Here is a 22760-nt window from a genome sequence, read left to right as displayed (position 1 = left end):
TCTCTGGAGTTTTTTCCCCTCCTTTGCTGGTACTTTGCTTGTGTGGAGTGACCATTCAAAGTTACAATGGCACTGAAAAAAGTGACTTATGACCATTTTTCACACTTATGACTGTTGCAGCATCCCCACAGTCATGAGAGGCCAGGCGAGGAGATGCGTGCCTCAATGTGAGTGATATTGAGTTGGCCACACCCAGCGAATAACATGACCACCAAGTCACGCCCACCAACTAAGCCACGCCCACAGAACCGGTTGTTAAAAAATTTGAATCCCACCCCTGATGACTGCGGGGTATCCTGGCAAAGGTCAAAATTTTAGTCTTTTTGATAAATTTTAATTTTGCCCTCCACTCAAAGTTGCATAAAGGTCTTCACAACTCTTTTGAGACCAACAGGAATCAAAGATAATACAGTTGCTTCAGCTACATAAAGAGAAAACAAATTTCTCTTTCAGTTTAGGGTGGTGAAAGTCCGCGTTGTTAGGTAACTTAACAAGTCAAACACAGAAAAGTTAAATAATAATGGGGTTAAAATTCAACCAAACTTAACTCCATTTTTAGTTGATGCAGCAGATGTTAAACAACCCTGAGGAATTGCCTCTGACTTTAAGCATCATGAAGAATGCAAACTAAGAATAGCCTTTTGACAATCATAGAAGCTTTCAGCTTCCTTCAGAGCTTACTTTGATTAACCCAATCAAATACTGGGTATATTGAATGAGACTGTGGACGAGGAAAGTTATTTTTCTATTAAATACAGGAAGTCTACAATTTACAACCAACGTAATTGGGACTAGAATTTCCATCCCTAGGCAATGCAGTTATAGAGTGTAGTATCACATGGCTGCATCACTTACTGATGACAATTCTGGCAATTGTCATTAACCAAGAATCATGGGTCGTTAATTTATTCCATTCCAGGCTTGGTCACTTGTAGCCCTGAGCCTCCTATCTTACATCTTCTCCCCATTGTTGCTCTTTGGGGCACCCTATCATGCAAAGTGACAAACAGCCCCAAATTGTCCAATTCTGGGGCTGCTCGCCATATCTTGGAAGCCAGTTACCCCAACCCAGTTGCAGTTGCCTTTGCTAGACCGCCACTGCCCTGCACTCTATTGCTCCCTATGACGTTTGCCATCTTCTTGCTCCTGCTGCCCATGAGGTGTACATGGCCTAGTTGCAGGGGCTGGGCTTTATGCTTAAAAAAAATAAAAATAAGTCAAAAGGAGCCCTGGCCTGTAAGTCTGTTAACACAAAAGGGATGTTTTGTGTCCCATGGGTCTGGGGCTTTTCTTCTTTTTCTACAGCGAGAAACTCACCTCCAGCCTGTCTCAGCAACCAGGCCAAGGCACACCTCATCGGGAACAAGAGTAGGAACAGCAAAGGCAAGATTGGGTGGCAAAGGATGCCAAAAGGGCATAAATGGGAGATAATAAATGGATGGCGAGGTGAAGTGCCCCTGTAGTCGTAAATGTGGGATGCCAAGCTCCCCAATTTGATCATGTGGACTGCGGGGGCACTGCAATGGCTGGGCACAGGTTATAAATCCCATAAGTCATAACTTTGATCAGTCAAGGGCTACCTTTGTTGGAGGACACTGCATTGATCAATAGTGCAGCAGTCCTCCTGGAAGCCAACCAGTTCCTCTAGCAGATTTTGTCTGTTCTATCTGCTCCCTAACCTTCTAATAAATATATTGCACTAAAGATGTTGCACTGGTTGGATTAAGTGATTAACCAGTAATTTGCTGCAATAGCTGTCCCCTTTCAAATGAAGATTATATGTGCAAACTTCAAATCGTCAAAATCCAATCATACTTTCAAGTAAATATTAACAGTGAAGCTGTGATAGCTGCCCATTAGTCTGAATTATTAATTCAGGAGGAATTAAAGTCTCTCTCTGCACCCTTTCCTTATCATAATTGGACAATTAGGTTATTAACCTCTGTGGAGGCTTGCAGAAGATAAAGTTGATGGAAACATGCAGGAACTGTTGCTAGAGTGACAAGGAGTAAAATGACATATTTTAAATCCACAACAGAAAGATAATATCCGGGAGCAATTCAGACAGATACTTCCCTAATTCACTGAACTATAAGGAGGAGGAAGAGGTACAACATAATTACACTTGCAAGATTCTATTATTATAGCCAATTTCAAGAAAAGTACTTTTAGCTTTTTATGCAATTGTACCTAGTGGGGTGGACAAAACCAAACCCATAAGTATTTTATACAGTACCAACATTTTCTGATTCGTCATTATATGATTATTTCTCTCAAGCCTCTGATGAAATGCAGTGAAAAACAGGAAATGGGGCATTTTGTGAGTGGTTTGCTGCAATGTGCTAAAAGAGAAATAAGTTCTTACTGCTATTCAAGATATGACCTGGGTATCCTTAATGGAAGTATTTAATGTAATATTTATCTTTGTATTAAAGTCGCCAACTATTTCTGGGAATGGATAGGTTCCTCAAGAGGTGAAATAACTTTTATCTGGACAAATATTGAATTATATGGAATGAGAAAACATTTAAATCTTCAGTTCCAAATTGTAGTAAGGAGTAAAGAAACAGAAGAGAAGGAAACATAAGGGTTCTTATTGAACAAAATAAACCATACAATGCTGTAAAACTGTGATTGCATTTATTCATATGCTGGTTTTAATCAGAGCACTGCAACAAGTAATCAAAAGTAATAAAGAACTGGAGTAATAAAAATAACAGAGATTTCTCCACATATATGTCACCAGCTTGCCAGTTTATTCATGGGAATAAAGAAATGAAAAAAATGAGAAACACACTCTAGAGATGGGATAAACATTTACAGTATATATATTTACATATCTAAAACCAGGATGTACAAAATATTTTGAACAGAACTGATCTGAATACAGAACAGCCATTCTGAATGAAAAGAAGCAGTTCTGAGCATTTTAGTAATATTTTGGCCTCAAAACGAGTATTGTGTATTAGGGACATAGTAGCAAAGTCCTCTAAAAGGAATATTTCCGAAACATACAAAGAGACAAGCTTTAAAATTCCTAAAGACATTACCTACGGATGTGACTACGAGCAAGTTCCATTTCTTACCTATCAAGAGCTAGTATTTGTGGTTATCCATTGTAGACTAGAAGATGCCCTATGTAGGAGTATATAAATAATATAAGAAATAATTTTTCCCATCTGCTGCCAAATTGTCTACACTGAAAGTTTCTTATCTAGTAGTCTGGGACATTAAAAATATACAAGTTAACAAGTGTAAAGGGCATTTGGGCAATCTTGATCAAAGAAGGCTCTACTACGCATAGGAAATGTACCAGTCTCACAGGCAGTGGGCGCACAAATCTAGGAATAGCTTGTCTGGTCTTTAATAAAGCACGTCTTACAAACACATATATTACAATTCTGGAAAATAACTGAAATGTGTTCAAAGTAGAGTATGAATTTATAAAAGTAAAAACATGGAATAAATTTGCTTCTATTATTTCTGACAAGGCAAAATACATTTTTAGCCTTTATGTACAAGTAGACAAAATAAGATATTTCTGTTATTACTATAATCTGTATATTTTTATAGTAATGCTAGATTATGCTCTTTACTGGGCCAAGTTAGGGATTACAGGTAGTCCTTGCTTAGAAATCACAATTGGGACAGGCAATTCCATAACTAAATTCTGTGGTCACTTAGTGGAAAATCATAGGACCACAATGGGCTAACAATGTCACTTCCCATTTGGTCATTAAAGGAATCATCACAATAATTAAGCGAGACTTGATGTGACTTGAAATTTTACTTACATCTTCTTCATTATCCCTGTTTGTCAGAAACTGTTTGGGAAAGACAGAAAGAGTGATCACATGACTACAGGATGCCATGAAAGTCATAAATGCAAGGATAAGTTGTAAAGCTTTACACTGTTGTAACTTCAAACGGTCTTTAAATAAAGCAGTCTATAGCTGAAGACTACCTGTAGTTGTATTACACTATGTTCTTTATTGGGTAAAATTACAGATTACTTTCTTTAATTGTCAAAGGATATTATATATGAGAAAGTATTAATGTCTACCTGCAATCATATTCCAGGTAAATAGTACCAGATTGGATTTAAATTAATGCTTTAATAACATAGCACTGGTTAAAACATCGCTATAGTTTAATACGGTATATAAAGGTGAAATAACATAGTGTCTGGATTATGTTTCTGATTTTAACCATAATAGCAATAGAAGATTTATATAGTACTTTACTGTCCCTCTCTAAGCAGTTTTAGAGTCAGCATATTGCCCCCAACAATCTGGGTCCTCATTTTACCCATCTCGGAAGGATGAAAGGCTGAGTCAACCTTGAGCCTGGTGCAATTCAAACTGCCAAATTTCAGGCAGCCAGCAGAAGTAGCCTGCAGTACTGCATTCTAATCACTGCGCCACCGCAGCTCTTACTGTCAACTCATAAAACATTTTGTATGCACGTTTTATAGTTATCAACAAAAAAAGCAGGGGGAGTTTCAAAGAGAAGTCAGCAGCGTGGAATTGAAAGTACATTCCATTCATATTTTCTTCAGAGACTGATTAGATGACTGAAGCTTCTGCCATGCAAAAATCTAATTGGAGAGCATGATTGATGACTCTTGGCTATGGACGTGTTTCGTTGGATGATACACCCAGAGGGGTGGGGGGGAAAGCAGGATCAAGGGTGACAGTGAATTATGTGTCTCAGAGTTGGCTACGCCCAGGCTAATGCCGGAATGTTAATTTCTAATAAATCTTTTTTAGTTTTGGGAGTGTGGCTCGAAGCTCATGATTTATTTGGAGGAACTGCCAGAATCCTGACACTTATCTTCATTAAGGCAGGGGTCCCCAACCACCGGGCCCCGGACCGGTACCGGCCCATGGATCATTTTGTACCAGGCCGCCGGTACTTGTGCACCGCCATCTTGTTTTGACGGCGCTTGAGAAAATGCTTCCGGGTGAGCTTGTCGGTTGTCGGTTGGAAAGCGGCGTTTGGGTGCTGAAGGAATCCTTGCACCTTAGTTTCGTCGAGGGGGGTGGTGGCTTTGAACAAAGAGCCCTCCTGATAGTGGTGGAGTCTCACGTTACTCAGGAGGAGATTAAGAAAGAGCCCGAAAAGCCCATCAACCGCGAGAAGGTACAAAGGAGGAGTTGAAGGTGGCGGGGAGAAGCGGGGGACGGCTGGCTGGCCGGTCGCTCGGCTCGCCTTGCCTGTGCGTGCTGATGCTGGTACCGGTCCATGGATCATTTTGTACCAGGCCGCTGGTCCCTGGTACAAAAAAGGTTGGGGACCACTGCATTAAGGAATTTTAACATTATAGCAAAATTGAAACATTGCTATAGTTTAATATGGTATATAGAAGTCAAGTAGCATAGTGTCTGGATAAACTATGTTTCTGAACTTAGCAATAATGTTAAAATTCATCAAGGAAATTGTAAGCATTGCTAGGAACAAAAAAAATTAGTTATCTCTTCCAACCTTCTATATTTTAATTGCATTTCTGTTCTTACTTCGCTTTACTTAGAGATTTGTGTAGTTGCTTATAAATACAATTTGACAATCTGTATGGAATTAAACACATTTCAGACTTCAGCTATGTATGTAATTTCTTTCTTAAAGTTTACCTTATAAAAAGACAACAGCACATATTTGTTTCAGTTCAATATTTCATATTTTTCAAAATTAGGCAAATAGTTGGAAAACTCTTTCTTTGCCATGCTGTTATACTTAGTTTTGCTGCCAGACCTTTAAGCAAAATAACATTTGCTAAGAAATGAATGTTTGTTGAGAATGAAAATATATTGTTACACCATTATTAGCATAGGGAAAGGTTATGCTGGCCATAGAATTCTCCCATATTAATGTTTCCTCCTTTCTATTCAGTTGAATAATATGTTTTTGATGTTAATTATGTGCCATCAAGTCTGTGTCAACTCTTGGCAACCACATAGTTATTTTCCCATGATCTTTTCCTAACCTCCAGGTTTTCTAGTGGTGTACCCATCGCCACTGTAACTGAGTCCATCCACCTTGCTAGCTGGTCTTCTTCTCTTTCCTTCCACCATTCCCAGCATCAGAGCCTTCTCCAGAGAGTTAGGTCTTTGCATATTATGTCTGAAGTATAATCATTTGAGTCTGATCATTTGTACCTTACTGAGACCTCTGGCTTGATTTGTGCAATTACCTGTTTGTTTTCTTGGCTCTCCGTGGATTCTTGGGAGTCTTCTCCAACACCCAAGTTCAAAAGTGGCAATAGTCTTTCTATCCGGATTCTTCAAACTTCTAATTTCATTTCCATAAACTATCACATGGAATACCATTGCCTACGCTATTCTGATACTTGCAGGGATCAATTACATCAAGGCATATAAATACCCTGCTCAAGACCTTCATGATTACAAAAACAAGTGCTAATTTGGGGCGTGTCTCTTAACTGCTTGTTCCATTATTGTTGAGGGTTGACGTTTTAAGAAACTATCTACCATTTCAGTATATTTCAATTCTAAATCTGGTTGTAGCTGTTATTAGTTTGGTCTTCTTGATATTTAATCTTACTCCTGTTTTTTCCCCTGCATTCAACTTTTGGTATTAGAACTTGCAGATCCTTTGAGTTTTCGGAGTATCAGAGTAGTATAATTAGCATAGAACAGGTTTTTGATGTTCTTTCCTCTAATAAACTACATTCAAGTTCTTTCAGTCTAGTTAGCCTAATTTATATTCAGTATATAGGTTGAATAAATAAGAGCAGAGTAGACAGCCTTGTTCCATTATTCTGCCTATCTGTTTCACTGTGTTGCACTGTGGCTTCCTGATCAATATATAGCTTTATATAATGAAATGTTCCAGGATTTCCCATTTTTCTAAGGACATTCCAAAAGCTTGATGTGAATAACACAAACAGCCTTTTTATAATCAATGAAGCACATATTAACTTGGTTTTTGTCCCTTTGGTTTTCTTAATTATCCAGCATATATCAGGAATCATGATTACTGTTTCTGGGTCTTTTCTAAAGCCAGTTTGAAGATCTGGCACCTCTTTTTTGATGACCCTAAACATTATTTTGTTAATATGTGACAGTATTGTAAAATAATCAACACACTCTAGCAAGTTTCCTTGCTATTGGTATTGCATCGTAGAATGACCACTGTGTCATTCTCCAAATTTGCTGGCATAACTTGGTTAGAACCTCAGTGCTCTGTATAAAATTGTGCTTAGTGCTATGTAAGGAATTGTTGAACTTCTCTGTCCTGACAACTGGAGATTGTTAAAAAAAAGGGTTTGGCTCTTAACTAAATCTAGCAACTTTCATTGTGTTACTAGACAACCTTTAACCCGTTGGGTCATGCTTGCAAAGATACTTCCTTACTTTCAAAAATTACAAAACGTCTAATGTACTTCTCCACTAGAACAGTTGGGATACAATCAGAGATGTATCTGCCTGGAAAACAGCACACAAACATCAGCTCAGGAAAGGTTTTATGATTTTTTTTGTATTATGTCATAAACTATTTTAAGATAATTTTATGTCATAAAATGTTTTATAAAATTTGTTGAATTTCAATTCCACAGGAGTCATGGGTCCCAGATTTTGGACACATTCTGAAAGTTAGTCCATGTTAAAATACCTTGGTTCAAAAAGTATTGCCTTAAGATACACTGTTTCACCCAGTTAAAGGTTATAGGAGCAAGAGTTTTAGTAATATACAGATTTTACTTGACTCTCCTCCCAGTTATTATATATTGTTATGGCTACTAAACTACAAAGAGTCATTCTCAGTTCCTACTCTCTGCCTATGTATATCCATAAGTATATTTCAGAATAATATTATGCATGTTAGGGATTTATTTGGTAATCTTATAAACTGCCACTGTTACACTAACTCAATTCTCATTCAGACATTTTGTTAAGAATCCCTCTGGTAAAAGTTGAATATTAGGGAGCACTATACTAAATATTTCATAAAACAACTTACAGAAAAGCTTAGCTAAAAGACTGACCACGATTAAAGAAAGTTGCTGCTCATGATAAAAAGGGGCACAAAGCCATATGTAGCAACTCAATACTGTTAATTCTGCTTTGCTACACAGGCATTATAACCGTTTTATGCTAAGATTTATTCCAGATAATTTTTCACTTTTTAATATTACCTTAGCTAGTTTAAGCATTTTAGGATGAGAGTATTTTCAAGCATATTCTTAGCCTTCCTGAATGCTTATGAAAGCAAAAAGGCAAGATGCACAATATGTTCAATTAAAAATATGTTTCTTTTTTCTACTTGATTCATTGAGTCTGATGAGTCCAGTCACTAGTTAAAAGGTTCCCAAATCTGTCCATTTAATTTAGATTTTACTCAGCTTTCTTTAGTAATTTTCAACTTGACTATGTATTACAAATTCCTTTTTTGTGTATACAAATTTCACTCTCAGATCTATCTACATGGTAATAATATTAGTGTTTAGAATTACATGCAACAAAAAACGGATGATACGTCACAAAAGCATATTTTATAAACAGACACAGAAATAGTATTGATCTGGCAGAAGAAAGCCCATTGACATATACACCACTTGCATTACTATAAGTAATAAAGTAGAACTCAGATAGAGTTCATTTCCTATTATTTACCCTAAGAATGATCATCAAAATAGGTTCAAACATATTTTTCTATTATCAACAGCAAAAGGCAGCAGTTAAATTAAAACCAGCTTCAAAGTCTTTGCTGGCATAGCATATAATTCCATTAAGCACAAGAAACAGGACCTATTCTAGAGTCATAGCAAAATACTGAAATGTTATCTCAATGTTACATCTATAATTTTTTAATATACAGCAATATTCAGCTTTAAAGTTTTTTAGCCCAGATTTTTTTTTTTTAGATTTTTTTTCAGGTGGTTTTATGTAATCATAGTTATATTGCAAACAACTTTTGATGTCTTGAGTAGAAACATGTGCAAATATATATGCACATTTATTTATCAAATAAATGAAACAATTAAGTTTGATGTCAGCAAAAACAAAATAAGATTCTATGTAGAAGTTTCGGGTTCAAAGAAGAGCCGTGCTCCTACACTCAGCAATTAGCCAATTGGAAGTTATGATAATAGATAGTCCTCGATTTACAACAGCTTATTCGGTGACTGTTCGAAGTTACAACAGCATTGAAAAAAATTACTTACGATTTTTTTTTTACATTTATGACCATTGTAGCATCTCCAGGATTGTGTGATTAAAATTCAGATGCTTGGCAACTGGCTCATATTTATGACGGTTATAGTGACCTGGGGTCATGTGATTACCTTTTGCAACCTTCTGAGAAGGAAAGTCAACGGGTAAGCCAGATTCACTTAGGAACCAATTGTTATTAACTTAACTGCAGTGATTCCACTTAACAAATGTGACATGAACAGTTGTAAAATGGGGCAAAATTCTCTTAACAAACGTCTATCTCAGCAACAGTAGTTTTGAGCTCAATTGTAGTCGTAACTCAAGGACTACTTGTAATAATGTCCTAGTGCTTTTACTTAAATACAAAATGATCAGGCCAGCTTTGTTCCCTTTTATTATCTTCTTCAGATAGATCTGAAAAGGCACTTCAGAAGATATGTGGTTAGATTAGGCATATTGATTGAGTTCAACTAAAGGAGAAAGCATGTCAAGCATAATAAAATGCGTCTTGGGTGGAAGATAGATGTATTAGTAATTGTCACCTAGGAAAGACATTTTGCTCAGATGGCACTATGGCTTTTAGTGTCTATAAATTCCGCTCTGATCACCAGTTAGCTTTCTTCTGGGAACACTTCTTTCCAAATAAGCAGTAAATGCCACATTATGCCAAGCTAAGAGGCTACCCTTTCTCTTAACAATATTTTTGACTCAACAGCTGACTTATGAACTTTTCATATCAAATATGCCTGATTTAGAAGTTCTGAACCACTATATACACAAATGGCAAAAATATGTAAAAGTATTTTATGTTGGAATTTAATTATTCACAGCATAAGGGCTGACAATTATTATTTAGCCTATGATGAAAACATGACAGAAGAGAAACAAACATATATACAGAATCCACATAATTATAAGTAAAACTTCTATTGGGGTATAGGAGTGGTCTCATAACCAGATGTCTAGTTCAGCTATCAAAATGATCACCTCTGGTATTGTTTCATGCAGATCTTCTAGGGAACCAGAAAACGCATGTTGTGGGCAATCTTGCACAATAGGTTTAATAAGGGAGCAACAGCTGCCCATATCCATAGCATTCCTTAATCTACACGTACTCACTGGGTGGTGCTAAATGGGTGACAATGACCAGATGCAGTGGTGCTGTCCTTTTCGGTCTCATGGCCATGACAAGTGCATACAATCAAATAGGGCTGACAATAAAGAGAATAAATAATATTTCTCCTATTCTAAAGCCTATTAGAATAAAAATACATGGATGTAGCAATTTAATGAAGGTGACAGAGGAGGAAAACATGACTTGAGAATTAATTCCTGATCCCATGTAGGATTATCAATTACAGAAAAATGGAATAGCCACATTTTTTTTATTTCCTTTAATTACATACACTCTTTAGGATGAATTAGTCTTTGATTCTAATGGACAGTGAATCAAAAATGCTTTGGGATGCTGCTTAATTCTCCAGAGAGTAAAATAATTTTCAAAACATTTTTGAGAATTTTGATAAAACTGTTGACTGTTTTATTCTGAAAGAATTGATTGGCGTTAGATATTTCAGTTATAAATTGCCAGGAATAGATTTTAGGTGGAATAATCTTTACTGCAATGAAGTCTAAATTGTTCACTTTGTATCCGTTTTCTAATTACCAAGAAGCATTTTAAAATCAGATAGAATGTCAATACATTTGAATATCAAGTTTACCTAATTAAGACTTGAACTAGGATTTATCTCATTTGGAGGATCTTTAATCTAGCAATTTATTTAGCCATATTTTGGATTTACTAGGAAAGTCAAAAATATCAACACTTCTAATTTAAGGTATGGATACAAACATAATCGGGAATCAATTTTATTAGATTACTGAAATTTAAGATTACTATATCTGGGCTACCTAAAATCAGACAGCCATCAATTTGTTATTACTACTTCAACAGATAAATATTAACATAAGTGGCTTTGTTCCTTGGAACCAGAAAAGAGATAATTTTTATAATAGGATTCATGCTGTAAATGACTCCTAATAGTTTATTTCTTAAAAATCTAGAAAAGTGGTAATCAAACAATGTGTTAACAAAAATCTTAATTACGCAACTATGTGGCTTTTGGATAATCATTCTCTCTCTGCCAACTTATTTGGCTAACTTACTTCACAGGGTTGGGAGAAAGAAGTGAATCCTATGATGTTACCTTGAGCTTATGAATAAAAGGATATAAATCTATTAACATACTGTATATATTAATTATATTAAAATCTAACAAAAATGTTGATGTTGTTGATACAAAATTTTTATTAGTGTACGCCTCCCAGTCCCCGTGAGTCAGGCAGCCATATAATTTTAATAAATATTCTACTGTTTACAGTCTTTAAGTCAATTATGGCTCAGAAAATCATAAAATAACCATCTGATATAATAAACGGAGATAAATTGTTGTGTCAACTCAGTTAAGAGAACATGTCCAGCTCAAAGAATTTATTAGACACTACAGAAATTCTGATCATACCATAACAGCACGAAAAGTACAATGAATTAACTCCGGCCCCATTCAAAATTAATCAATCCAGTCAATCCAGTTAAAAAATAAGACTTAGCATGCCATCTTTCAACAGTCAGGAGTCTACTGGTGCCTTTTCCAACTGACAAGCTTGAACAGTTCCCTTTTTAATGTGTATAGCAGGCTCCTCTTGACTTTGAGTCGCTATAAACAGGGCTCTTCCACAGTGCCTGTCTGTGATCAGTAAGGACTTTGTCTAAAATACAAAAACACACCCGAGTGTGACCAAAGCATATTTATATATATTTGGTACATTTTAAAACAATTGTTCTTAGGCCAAGAAAGCTGCTTCGGCTATTGTAAGAAATGGCTGTCTTCGCAGCATGGCCTCATGCTTTTCTCTCCGTAACAAATAACTCTCTGAGAAGTGCTTCTCTGTGACCTCTGTTAGCGGTAACTGGTCTCAGCCCCTTCAGAACCAGAAAAGCAGAACCAACTTTTTTGTAGCAGCAAAGGAGCGAAAATCTTGTTTTTCATAAATGCTAATCCTTTTAAAAAAAAAAAAAAACAACCAGCCCTTTTCAACCTACAGTCCACACTTATCAGAGCTGAAGCAATCTATGCCAGGTCTCTTAATGCCTTATTTCTTATCCCACACTTTACTATTTTTAAAATAATCCATGACAGCAAAATATAGCTAATTATTCCTTCCTCCTCCTCCTCCTCCTCTTAGCTTCCCCACAACAACCCTGGGAGATGAGTTGGGCTGAGTGTATCCAGGTCACCCAGCCGGCTTTCATAGTCTCTAGAACACATGGGCTCCAGTTTTGTAGCCTGCTTTACCCACTAGACACTAGACCATACTAAACTAGCCTTTAACATTTCACCAGAAGTTGTGACTGGCAAGCCATTAAAAGAAAAACAATCTCCATTCCCTGGAAAGTCTATGGAGATTCTCAGTCATGGTTGTCCCAAAGGTGCTTTTTTATTTTATTTTTTCCCCAAGAGGCAGGTGGACTTTCTGGTTTTTCTTTGAAGACCTTTCGCTTCTCCTCATCCAAGCAGCTTTGAAGAAGCGAAACGTCTTGAAAGGAAACAAAAAACCCAGAAAGTCCAGCTGCCTCTTGGAAAAAGAAGCACCTTTGGGATTCGTTGGAAAGGGAAAGGCACTTAACCCATGCCCAGATTCCTAAGTTTTAGAGGAAGGAACAGGTTTGACAGCTTAATTAAGCGCGGCGGGGGGGACGGACACCTCCACTCATTCGAGGTTGAGAAAGACTTGCAAGGAGGAGAGGTAGTAGCCCATTTCTCCACCATCTCCTCCCACAAAGGATGGAAGATGCCTGCAGAAAGAACCCATGTCTGGAACTTGCGCCAAGCTCCCCACCTAAGAGAAAAGGGCGGAAACTCAACCTTTACGCCACAAACGTCAGGTAAACCTTCTCAGCCCCGGCGCCTTCTCTTTCACTGCCCGACTTTTTAACACTCTCGCTTACCGTCGATCCTAACCGCCGCCTTGCGACACCCGGACAAGCCTGCCACCGGGCGCGCACGCACGCTTAGGCCGCCCGGCTCCTCCACGGCGCTTTTCTACGGGCGCGGAAGGGCGAAAGCAAAGCGAGCCGCCGAAAAGAAAGGGGGGAAGAAAAATAACAAAAGGGGCGGGGCTTAAGAGCCGGCTTCGACCAGAGACTCGGCGGCTCAGACTCCGCCCGATTCCTTTGTCGCGTCACCGGCTGCCGTCCGCCAATGGGATTCTCGCTGGCGGAACCGCTGACTGGGCTCGAAGGGAAGCGCAAGGGGAGGAGGGAAAAGGGGGGAGCGAATAATGAAAGGGGCGGGGCAGAAGGGAGAAAACAAAAGGAGCGTCGGCTTTTTCTTCGCCTCAGAACGGAGGCGGCGGATGCCGGCCTCGTTTCGACTTCGCAGGGGCCCGCTGAGGTCGAACGCGCTTGAAGTGTCCTGGCGTGACCTTTATCAGTTCATTTTTTATTTTATTTTTGCTTTAAAAAGATGCAATAAGCTTCACTGAGCATACTGGGGCTTCCTCCCAAGCAGACGTGTCCTGTATTTAGGTAGCTGTCCTTCCTTTGATGTCACTCGCTCCCCTAAATTTTAAGTTGTCTTAAATAAAAGCGTTAGATTTGTGCTTTCCCCGGCCTTATTCCCCTCTTGAATCCTTGCGAGAGGTCTACTCCAAAGTGTCTACGGCAGTGTGGCTTCAAAAGCATAATCTAGCTGCTTCATTGGGATGGTGAGGGCTTTGGTTACTGCTTCTTATTATTCAGAGCTTATGGGTCTTTAGGAATAAAGGAGCTGGGAGGAACTGTTAATAAAATAATGATGCCTAAGATACAGGAGACAGAGCTTGGTTATACAGACAGTCCTCATTTAGCGACTGCCTTGGACTGTAGTGATGGGCTGTCTGCTAAAAAGCTATGGCATAGGCTTGAAAGAAAACGAGGAAGCCTGTTTTTGTGGAGTCTGGCAAGAACAAAGTGTTTAGAAGAACAACTAGACACAAGGGCAGTTCCCCCCCCCCATGCCACCACTGGTAAACAACCAATCCCTACAACACTGTCAAACTATTGAGAAAGGCAGTGTTACCATCATCATTCTCATCTTCCCTATTACCTATCCCCTCATCTGTAATACTATACTATAACTTTGTTGCTTGTATCTTACAATTTATATTGTTTATTTCGTATCGTAGTATGATTTATGTTGATTGCTTATTTAGTATCCATGACTGTCACTAAGTGTTGTATCTAATGTTTTATGATGAATGTATTTTTACAATGATTATGATAATGATCTATCATATTGTATGTACATTGAGAGCAAATTCCTTGTGTGTCTAATCACACTTGGCCAATAAATAAATATTCTATTCTATTCTATTCTATTCTATTCTATTCTATTCTATTCTATTCTATTCTATTCTGTGCTGTGCTGTGCTGTGCTGTGCTGTGCTGTTCTACTCTACTCTACTCTACTCTACTCTACTCTATTCTATTGTTCACAGAGAATATGCACATGTAACACTTGTATCCATTCTAGGTAGTTAGAGAACTGATAACAGTATCAAAGAGTTAGACAACCTGTATATCTCAGTTAGAAGCTAGAAATAGGGATGGCCCAGAGCAAATAGAATGTGTATTCGATAATTCCTAGAGCATTCATTGGCCAAGGCTTAGGAATAGGAATAGCTAGAAGCCAATAGGGCAATTGTTAGATCATTACTAAAATGTTTATTAGATTATTTGTTTTATATAGCCCGCCTTATCCCACCTTCTGCTTTAGTGAAATTGTATAAAGCTTTCTTAAACCTTTGTTCTGGATCCTGGCATTTTGCTAGTTCGGAACCCTTTTGCTGCAGCACTTCAATAAAAGGAAACAAAACTATGCACGTCTGGTGTTCTTCATCAGCTTTGGCACCAGCTCAGATAGGAATTGGGAACAACAGTAGTAACTGCAACCAATCATATTTACAACGTTCATAGGTCTTGTAATGGAAAGCTGAAGTAAGATCTTAAACACAGTTTATAATTTCACTTAGTGATTGCTTTGCTTAATGACAAAAGTGCTGGTCTCAGTTTTCACTGGATGAGGACCACTTATGTAATAACAATCCTCCAGTCCCTGCATTAGATTACAATTAAGTTTCCAAGACCAAGATACAACCCTAACCCTTACAGATTCTCCACCATATGGAATCTGTCCTGAGATGCATACTGAGATGTCCAGGGATCCCATCCCTAACAGAAATTAGGGAATCAAAGGCAATGCTTTTCTATGATGGCCTCCATACCTTGCCCTCAAGGATTCCTCTGTACTGGCTTTCTATTTTGGCTTGTTTATTTTATTTATATTAGAATTATACCCTACTTCCATTTTATACAACTTAAGCTGGGGGTGTCCCCATTTTTATCATAAGATTTTGATGGTGACTTGGTTGTAATTTTTACTGTTATGTTGCATGACCAGCTCAAGGTTGACTCAGCCTTCCATCCTTCCAAGGTCAGTAAAATGAGGAGCCAGATTGTTGGGGGCAATATGCTGACTCTGTAAACCACTTAGAGAGGGCTATAAAAGCACTGTGAAACAGTATATAAGTCTACGTGCTATTGCTAGTTATGTGATATGTGTTATTAATCTTACTTGTGTTAACTGCCCAGCCTTTGGAGGTGGGATATGCGTAATAAATGTAATTAGTAGATGAATATCTCAAAAGTGGGGTTTATTTATTTATTTATTAAATGTATTTGCTGCCTATCTTGCTATGGGGCTACTCTAGACAGCTTACAATAATAAAAAAGAGGAAAAATGAAAAGGCGTGTAAACAGAACAGAAGTAAAATAATAGTACAGTAACATAACAATGACAAAGGAATACAATGAGAATAAATACATCAATTGTCAGCTTTGGAATCCTTATTCATCGCTGCCACATAGCTTGAGAAAGTGGGAGGGGGGTGATTTTTATTGAGTAGCTCTAAGTAGACAAAATGGAATTCTTTTGTTAGTTCAAGGTCATGGAGTGAGGGGAGGAACAAAAAGGAACTTACTTTGGGATTGGTTCATGTGATGTGATAATGAGAGAAAAGGGGATGGTTTGTAGTTTGGGACATTGGGGGAAGTCCAGGACACTTTTAGTTTTGAAATTCCACAGATGTGCCAGGTGCTATTTTAATAAAGGTACTTTTGAGATTATGCTTGTCTTGGAGTTACTGATTGGAATGGAGGTTCCTTGGAACGCTGACATCAATGTGATAATGAAAAAGATGGATTGTGGAGAGCAGAGGGCGGGGGAAAGGAGGTGATGCCTGCCATCAATCTAGCAGAATTTATTTAGGCTTTTGGCTGTGTAAAAATAAAAAAAAAAACTCCAAAAAAACCCACCCAAAAAAAACGAAAAAACCAACCCCCCCCCCCCCCCCCACAAAAAAAAACCCCCCCCCCCAAAAACCAACCAAAACCAACCCACCAAAAAACCCCCCAAAACCACCCCCAACCCCAAAACCCAACCCCAAACCCCCCCCCCCCCCCCCCCCCCCCCCCCCCCCCCCCCACACCCACCAACCCCCAACCCCCACCCCCCCCCCCCCCCCCCCCCCCCCCCCCCCCCCCCCCCCCCCCCCCCCCCCCCCCCCCCCCCCCCCCCCCCATGGAAAAGTGACGTGTTAAAATTAATAATTTTAAAAAAAATTGGATAAAGTTATCCAACTCTATAGAACTTACTTCTGAATAAATATGCACAAGTTCAGCTTGTAAAAAATAGCATTTTTAAAAAAACTCTGCCTTTTCTTCAAAGCAGTGCAACAAACAAGAGGGGGTGGCTGAACTGCTATCCTATTAGTGACCTAGCAGGATGCCATCTTTTCCTTGCTGTTACTGTTCCTCCCATCACAAAAGGAAAAAGGTGGTGAGGGGGCTGACATTCAATTTACAATCATACTTTGTCTAGGATGAGCTGTCTGTACCTTAATAGGAATATTTCCCAGATTCTGTGCCATAAAAGCAGCAGGTATGTTTAATTTACTCTTGTCTACTAATTACAGATGAATGGGCTAATCAGCTTTAGTGTGCAAGTTTGCTATTTAAAAATAGTTTTCTTTCTCTCCTAACGTCTCACTAATTTATAAAGAAGTTTCTTAACTTACATTGTCTCCTTTTAAAAAATGAAACTGGCAGATGATGTAACAAAATCAATTAAAGGCTCTCTTTGTATGATGCAATTAGTTATGGTTAACTTCACTGTTGTTTATTCAATTGACCCAACTTTCTGAGCTTACGTAAAATGCTGAACCATAAACAATACCCACATAGTCTGCTTTCTTCAAATACTAGATTCAAATGTGTTTGGCTGGTTTCAGTATATTGTGCAAACCCAATGAATATGAAATAATTAGTTGCACTGAATTGTTTTCTGGGGAATCTCCATAATAATATTCCCAGGAGTCGGACTCAACATTATCGTCATCAAGGTATTGCAAGATTCTTTGTTGCTTCTACTTATCTAAATAAAACATTATGGTGGCTCTGTAAAAGATATTCATCTAATTGGTGCATATATAATATAACCTAAAGCAACCCTACATATACATACAACCCGTGATGATTCAGATAATAATTACCACTGTCTTATGATAGCCTGCATGCCAACTATTAAAGACCTAACAGCAACTCAATACTGGAAAAAATCTATTTTTCAATGTTGCACATGAAATTAGCATTTTGAATATCTCTATAGAATGAAACAAGTTAGCCACACAATACAAATCATATATCAACAATGGCAGTATCCAAGAAACAGGAGATACTTCAATATTCCATACATTCTAACTGTTTGCACAATTCATGTTAAATTAATAATTAAATCCAATTTTCTGAGTTTGCATCAAGGGATGAAGGATTTTCACATGTGAATCATATAAAGATCAAGCTGAAGTTTTTTTTCATTATGAAAGTATGAAATTTTTAAATATGAACAATTTTAGCTTCTGGATTCCCAGGGTTGGAGTGTGGCACGGAGCTATTTTTATTAAGCATGGAATAAAGAGAAAATACAACACAGTAAAATATGCAGTGTATTAACTACACATTGATATCTTAGTTATCAGTGAACTCAGGTGGATTGGAATTCAGTCAGGTGATCATACTGTTTGCTACTTTGCATACTTGACTGCAATAAAATAATATCAATTGGACTTTATGAACAACTCTTTAAGGTAACAATTATCCAAGTTTATGCTGCAATCGATGCAGAATAAGAGGGGGTTGGTGACTTTGATATTAAGTTCAATTTGAAATTCAACATGCAAACAAGATGTGCTGTTTATGAACTGGAACCTGGAACTCTGCAGAATTGAAATAATCTAGAAAATGTACTTGAACTATATAGTCTAGGACAGGCTGAGGAATTCTGGGATTCTTTAGTGAGTAAGATACACTAAATGTAAGTTAAATTAACCAAATAAAAAAATGTAAGAGCAGGGCACAAAAATGTTTCTGTCACTTTAAAACTTAAGTAAGGTCTTTCTTTCCTTATTGCATCAGTTGTCTCCTTTAAACGTAGTGCTGGAATAAAAAGAAAAATGATTATTTTCAAAAATAACATTCATATTAATAAAAGTCTCCAATGAATGTAGAAAATATTGATTACTGAACTAATCAATAGCGTTGCCTCTAAAAAATAGTATATTATTAATATGTCACATATTCTTATTTAGAAAGTAAAGTATGTTTATTTTCAAGCCATCACAGTACTATATGGTGAAAAATTGTCTGGGTGGTGAAAAATTGTAGAAGAAATATATTTTCACCAAAAATAACAACAATCATGAATATACACCATAAAGAAGATATTTGTTAAATTTGTTTTTCCTCAAATCTTAAAGTAGTTAATGGAATATTGCCCTCTACTGACCAATTTGAAAATTGAAATACACAATAGTGATTCTGAAGGATCAGTAAAACATTTATCTGATTCTTAATTCAAATAATCAATCTAATTGAAAATACTCTCCCCAGATTTTCTGATAGAAAGGTTTTCTTCTTCTATCCAAAATTTTTCTTTAGAGTGCCATGAATTAAATCTGAATTCAAAATATGTTGTTTCTTCTACTTTATCATTTTTCACATATTGTACAAATTGCTCTTCCACATTACCATGCATTTTTTTTATTAAGCAGCTGTTTTCACTATTAAAACTTCACGTCATTGTAGTTCTTTTAAAGTTAGCAACGTTTCAGCAGAATTCATCTGCCATCATCAGGCTTCTGTATGCAGAAGCCTGATGATGGCAGATGAGATTCTGCTGAAACTGCTACAACTTTAAAAGAACTACAATGACATGGGAAAATACCGAACCAAGCCGAACACCATACATACATACATACATACATACATACATACATACATACATACATACATACATACATACATATATATATATATATATATATATATATATATATATATATATATATATATATATATATATCTCCTTTAAGCAAGGCTTGTTCACTTTAATCTAAAATAATTTTATTTCCAGCTCACAGGAATTCCAACATATAAATACACTACTACATCTCTTTGACAATATATCCTGTGTATATAAATAGAATGCAGGCAAACATCCTGGCATGTTGGCTTGCATCGTAGTCTTTAGACTAGAGATCCTAGTTTGCACAAACAAGTCATTTGAAGTTCTATGTTACATTTACATCCAGAGTTACATTTGGGGGAATGAACCCAAAAGTGTCTGATGGATTATCGTCCAAAGTATTGATGATTGATAAGTTTTGGGATTGTCATAGCAATGGTAGGATGAAGATATAAATTACATCATGAATGGGGATATGGTGTCAGTTATTGGATCAATGGACAGCATTAGGATATGAGCAGTTGGTATTAATGAACTTAAATAAGGAAGAGATGGTTTATCTGATTCTTGTGGATTGCTATGGGGCAACTGACCTGAAGGTTTTAAAAAGAGACAGGGGGAAAAACTTGGGAAGGAGATTTCTTAATCTGATCCTCACACAGGCAAATGCTGAAGGAGCATATGTGGTATGGCTGGTGGAAGAGAGCCAATCCAAAGCACAAACAGAATAGAATAGAATAGAATAGAATAGAATAGAATAGAATAGAATAGAATTGAATTCTTTATTGGCCAAGTGTGATTGGACACACAAGGAATTTGTCTTGGTGCAAATACTCTCTGTATACATAAAAGAAAAGATACAAGAACCATAGGTACAACACTTAATGATAGTCATAGGGTACAATAAGCAATCAAATCATACTAGGAAACAGTCAGTATAAATCGTAAGGATACAAGCGACAAAGTTACAGTCATACAGTCACAAGTGGGAGGGGATGGGCAATAAGGAGTGATGAGAAGATTAATAGTAATAGTAATGCAGACTTTGTAAATAGTTGGACAGTGTTGAGCAGAGTGATGGTGTTCGGGGAAAAACTGTCCTTGTGTCTAGTTGTTCTGGTGTGCAGTGCAGTGCATAAATGAAGATTCTAGCTAGCTGCTATACAGGTTGCATCATATCCAGCAACTGGTCCAACATACTGTATGGTGATCTTATTTTTTTATTATAATTTTTAAAATTCTGCCTTTATTAGTTTATAAGTAAGCCATAACTTGCTTCAGCAGAAGATGCGATACAGTAGAAGCAAAAATGCTGGCAGAGGAACAGAGCTTCTAAACTTGATGAGGTTACCTAGTTTGGTAATGGAATGTTTGCAAGAAAACAACCAACCTCAGAGAGGATGAAGGACCTCTCATTTCAACCCTGAGCTACAAATATCCATCAGCTCCTAAATCCATTCAGGTGCCTCAGCTGCAGGCTTGACCCTAGGGTGTGAAGTGGATAGGGACATGCACCCATACTGCATGGAAGCAGAGACTAGGTGGCGATGGCTGGGTGGATGTGCCCATACTAAGCATCTTTTACAAATAGTAATAATGCCATCCTCTTTCAGTCTGTTTACTGAAGAATACTCTGAAATAATTCTGATCTGGTCCAACACAGATTTAATTTTCCAGGACAATCTATAAGTTTGAAAAAGACAGCAGAAGACATCACTTTTTCTGCTTTGTGTGTGTGTGTGTGTGTGTGTGTGTGTGCATATCAGATTTTAGCTTTAGTTAAACGATTTACAAGCTTAGTTCTCTGCTAAGATTAGGTATCATTATATGAAGAAAATTGCAACAGATTGCATTAGCCCTTGCTTAATCTACACTGTATATTGGATAGTTTTGCTGGATTGTACCATTTATGCCTACGGGTGCGATACAACATGTCTGATTTCCCCCACTCCCCACAAGGACAACGCTCGTTACACATAGGGGGAAAAATACTTTGTAAAAAGCAAAGGCCAGCCGGAGTCTGTCATGCTAGCTTTTGGCGTGCCAGAAGCATGCAAATTTGCTATTTGCAAAAAAAAAAAAAAAAAAAAGCAAAGGAACTGAAAAAGGCTGTTCGGTCCTTATTTTTTTGAAATGTTCTGGTCTATGAAAATAGATCCAGAACGATGGACTGCGATCGGGTCTTTGGTCCTGCCATTCTCGCGTCTTGTTGGACGACTGCCAAGCCCATCCTCCCCGGCGATTAGCCCTTCTCCAATTTGTTTTCACCGCCTCTTCGGGCAAGACTCGCCATATCCGGGGAAAGGGCGGGGGGAACAAGTGTGAGGTAAGGACGCAGCGTGGTTGATTTGGACGCAGAAAGCGCCAAAACTTTTAGAAAGGTCGTTTCTTTCAACCTCAGGGGGACGTTCAAGCGCGTCCCCGGGGGGGCTTTTTCGTTCTTTACTTTTTGTGGTTATAAAATCGCCCTTAAGTCTTTTGCCGAACGAAAAATGAAGAAAATGAGAGGAAAATGGCCTCCTTGGGAAGTGGATTAAAAATAAAAAAAAAACCTGTAGGAGGACGGGAGAAAGAAGAAAGCGGGAAAGAATGTGGCTCTTGTAAGATTCCCTCGGCTTTCACTGTCACTTTCATTGTCCTTGGACAATGAATGCTTTGAGAATGCGGGAGTGAATTTTACCCCTTTTTGTATACTTACAGCAGTTCCCTTATAAATCAGATTTTATTTTATTTTATCACAGAACAGTTTGCGAAATGGTGAAAATATTACGTTGTTTTAAAGAGACGAATGAGCAGAAGAAACCGAGGTGGGTGGCTAGCCCTGGCACTAAAACCAATGATAAACGGGCATAAATCCAGATATTCTGAAGTCATGACTTTGAAATTGCAGTCTGTTTACAGGTTCTTTAGCCCCTGAGCTGACAGTTAAATGTCTGTGTTATGTTAGGAGAATACTGTACCGTGCACCATAATAGATCCTTTTTCCCCCTTTTATTTTCCAAAATCAAGGCTTAACTGAACTATTCCTGAATTAATCAGGATATCCCTCTATTTAAGGGATCTATTGATTTTGCTTTAGCAAACAAACCCATTCCTGATCTGAATATTCTGTCCTCCCGCCTCTCTGTTTTGTTTCTTGGATAACAAGACTTGGTGGAAAGTGAGAAAGATAAGGAGCAGCTGGGTT

General features: G+C 37.7%; 2 protein-coding genes across 10 annotated transcripts in view; one reads left to right on the top strand and one right to left on the bottom strand.

Moving 5' to 3' along the window:
- LRRC8B (leucine rich repeat containing 8 VRAC subunit B) overlaps nucleotides 1–13405 on the bottom strand; it is a 42799-nt gene extending 29394 nt beyond the window's left edge. The window contains exons 1-3 of one of the 4 annotated variants that reach the window (XM_087960585.1): nucleotides 13183–13316; nucleotides 3795–3824; nucleotides 3087–3135 (exon numbers count right to left, since the gene is read on the bottom strand). The gene's annotated coding sequence lies outside the window, so the exon portion shown is untranslated. Of the gene's footprint in view, nucleotides 1–3086; nucleotides 3136–3794; nucleotides 3825–13182 lie in introns of all 4 variants that reach the window. The other 3 variants (XM_087960584.1, XM_026674127.2, XM_087960586.1) reach the window with 3 other exon arrangements.
- KYAT3 (kynurenine aminotransferase 3) overlaps nucleotides 12943–22760 on the top strand; it is a 36460-nt gene continuing 26642 nt past the window's right edge. Inside the window, exons 1-2 of one of the 6 annotated variants that reach the window (XM_087960588.1) lie at nucleotides 21854–21899; nucleotides 22315–22380. In XM_087960588.1, coding sequence (XP_087816714.1) covers nucleotides 22362–22380 — 19 coding nt within the window. In that variant the 5' untranslated portion in view covers nucleotides 21854–21899; nucleotides 22315–22361. Of the gene's footprint in view, nucleotides 13120–21665; nucleotides 21900–22314; nucleotides 22381–22760 lie in introns of those variants that run through there. The other 5 variants (XM_087960589.1, XM_087960587.1, XM_026674129.2 and 2 more) reach the window with 5 other exon arrangements.

This window comes from Notechis scutatus, chromosome 3 (genome assembly GCF_049901735.1).
Source record: "Notechis scutatus isolate UNSWTSFEM ecotype Mainland chromosome 3, rNotScu1.2, whole genome shotgun sequence".
Lineage (NCBI taxonomy): Eukaryota > Metazoa > Chordata > Lepidosauria > Squamata > Elapidae > Notechis > Notechis scutatus.
Note: the sequence above shows the minus strand (reverse complement) of the source record. Positions and strands in the feature narration are given on the sequence as shown.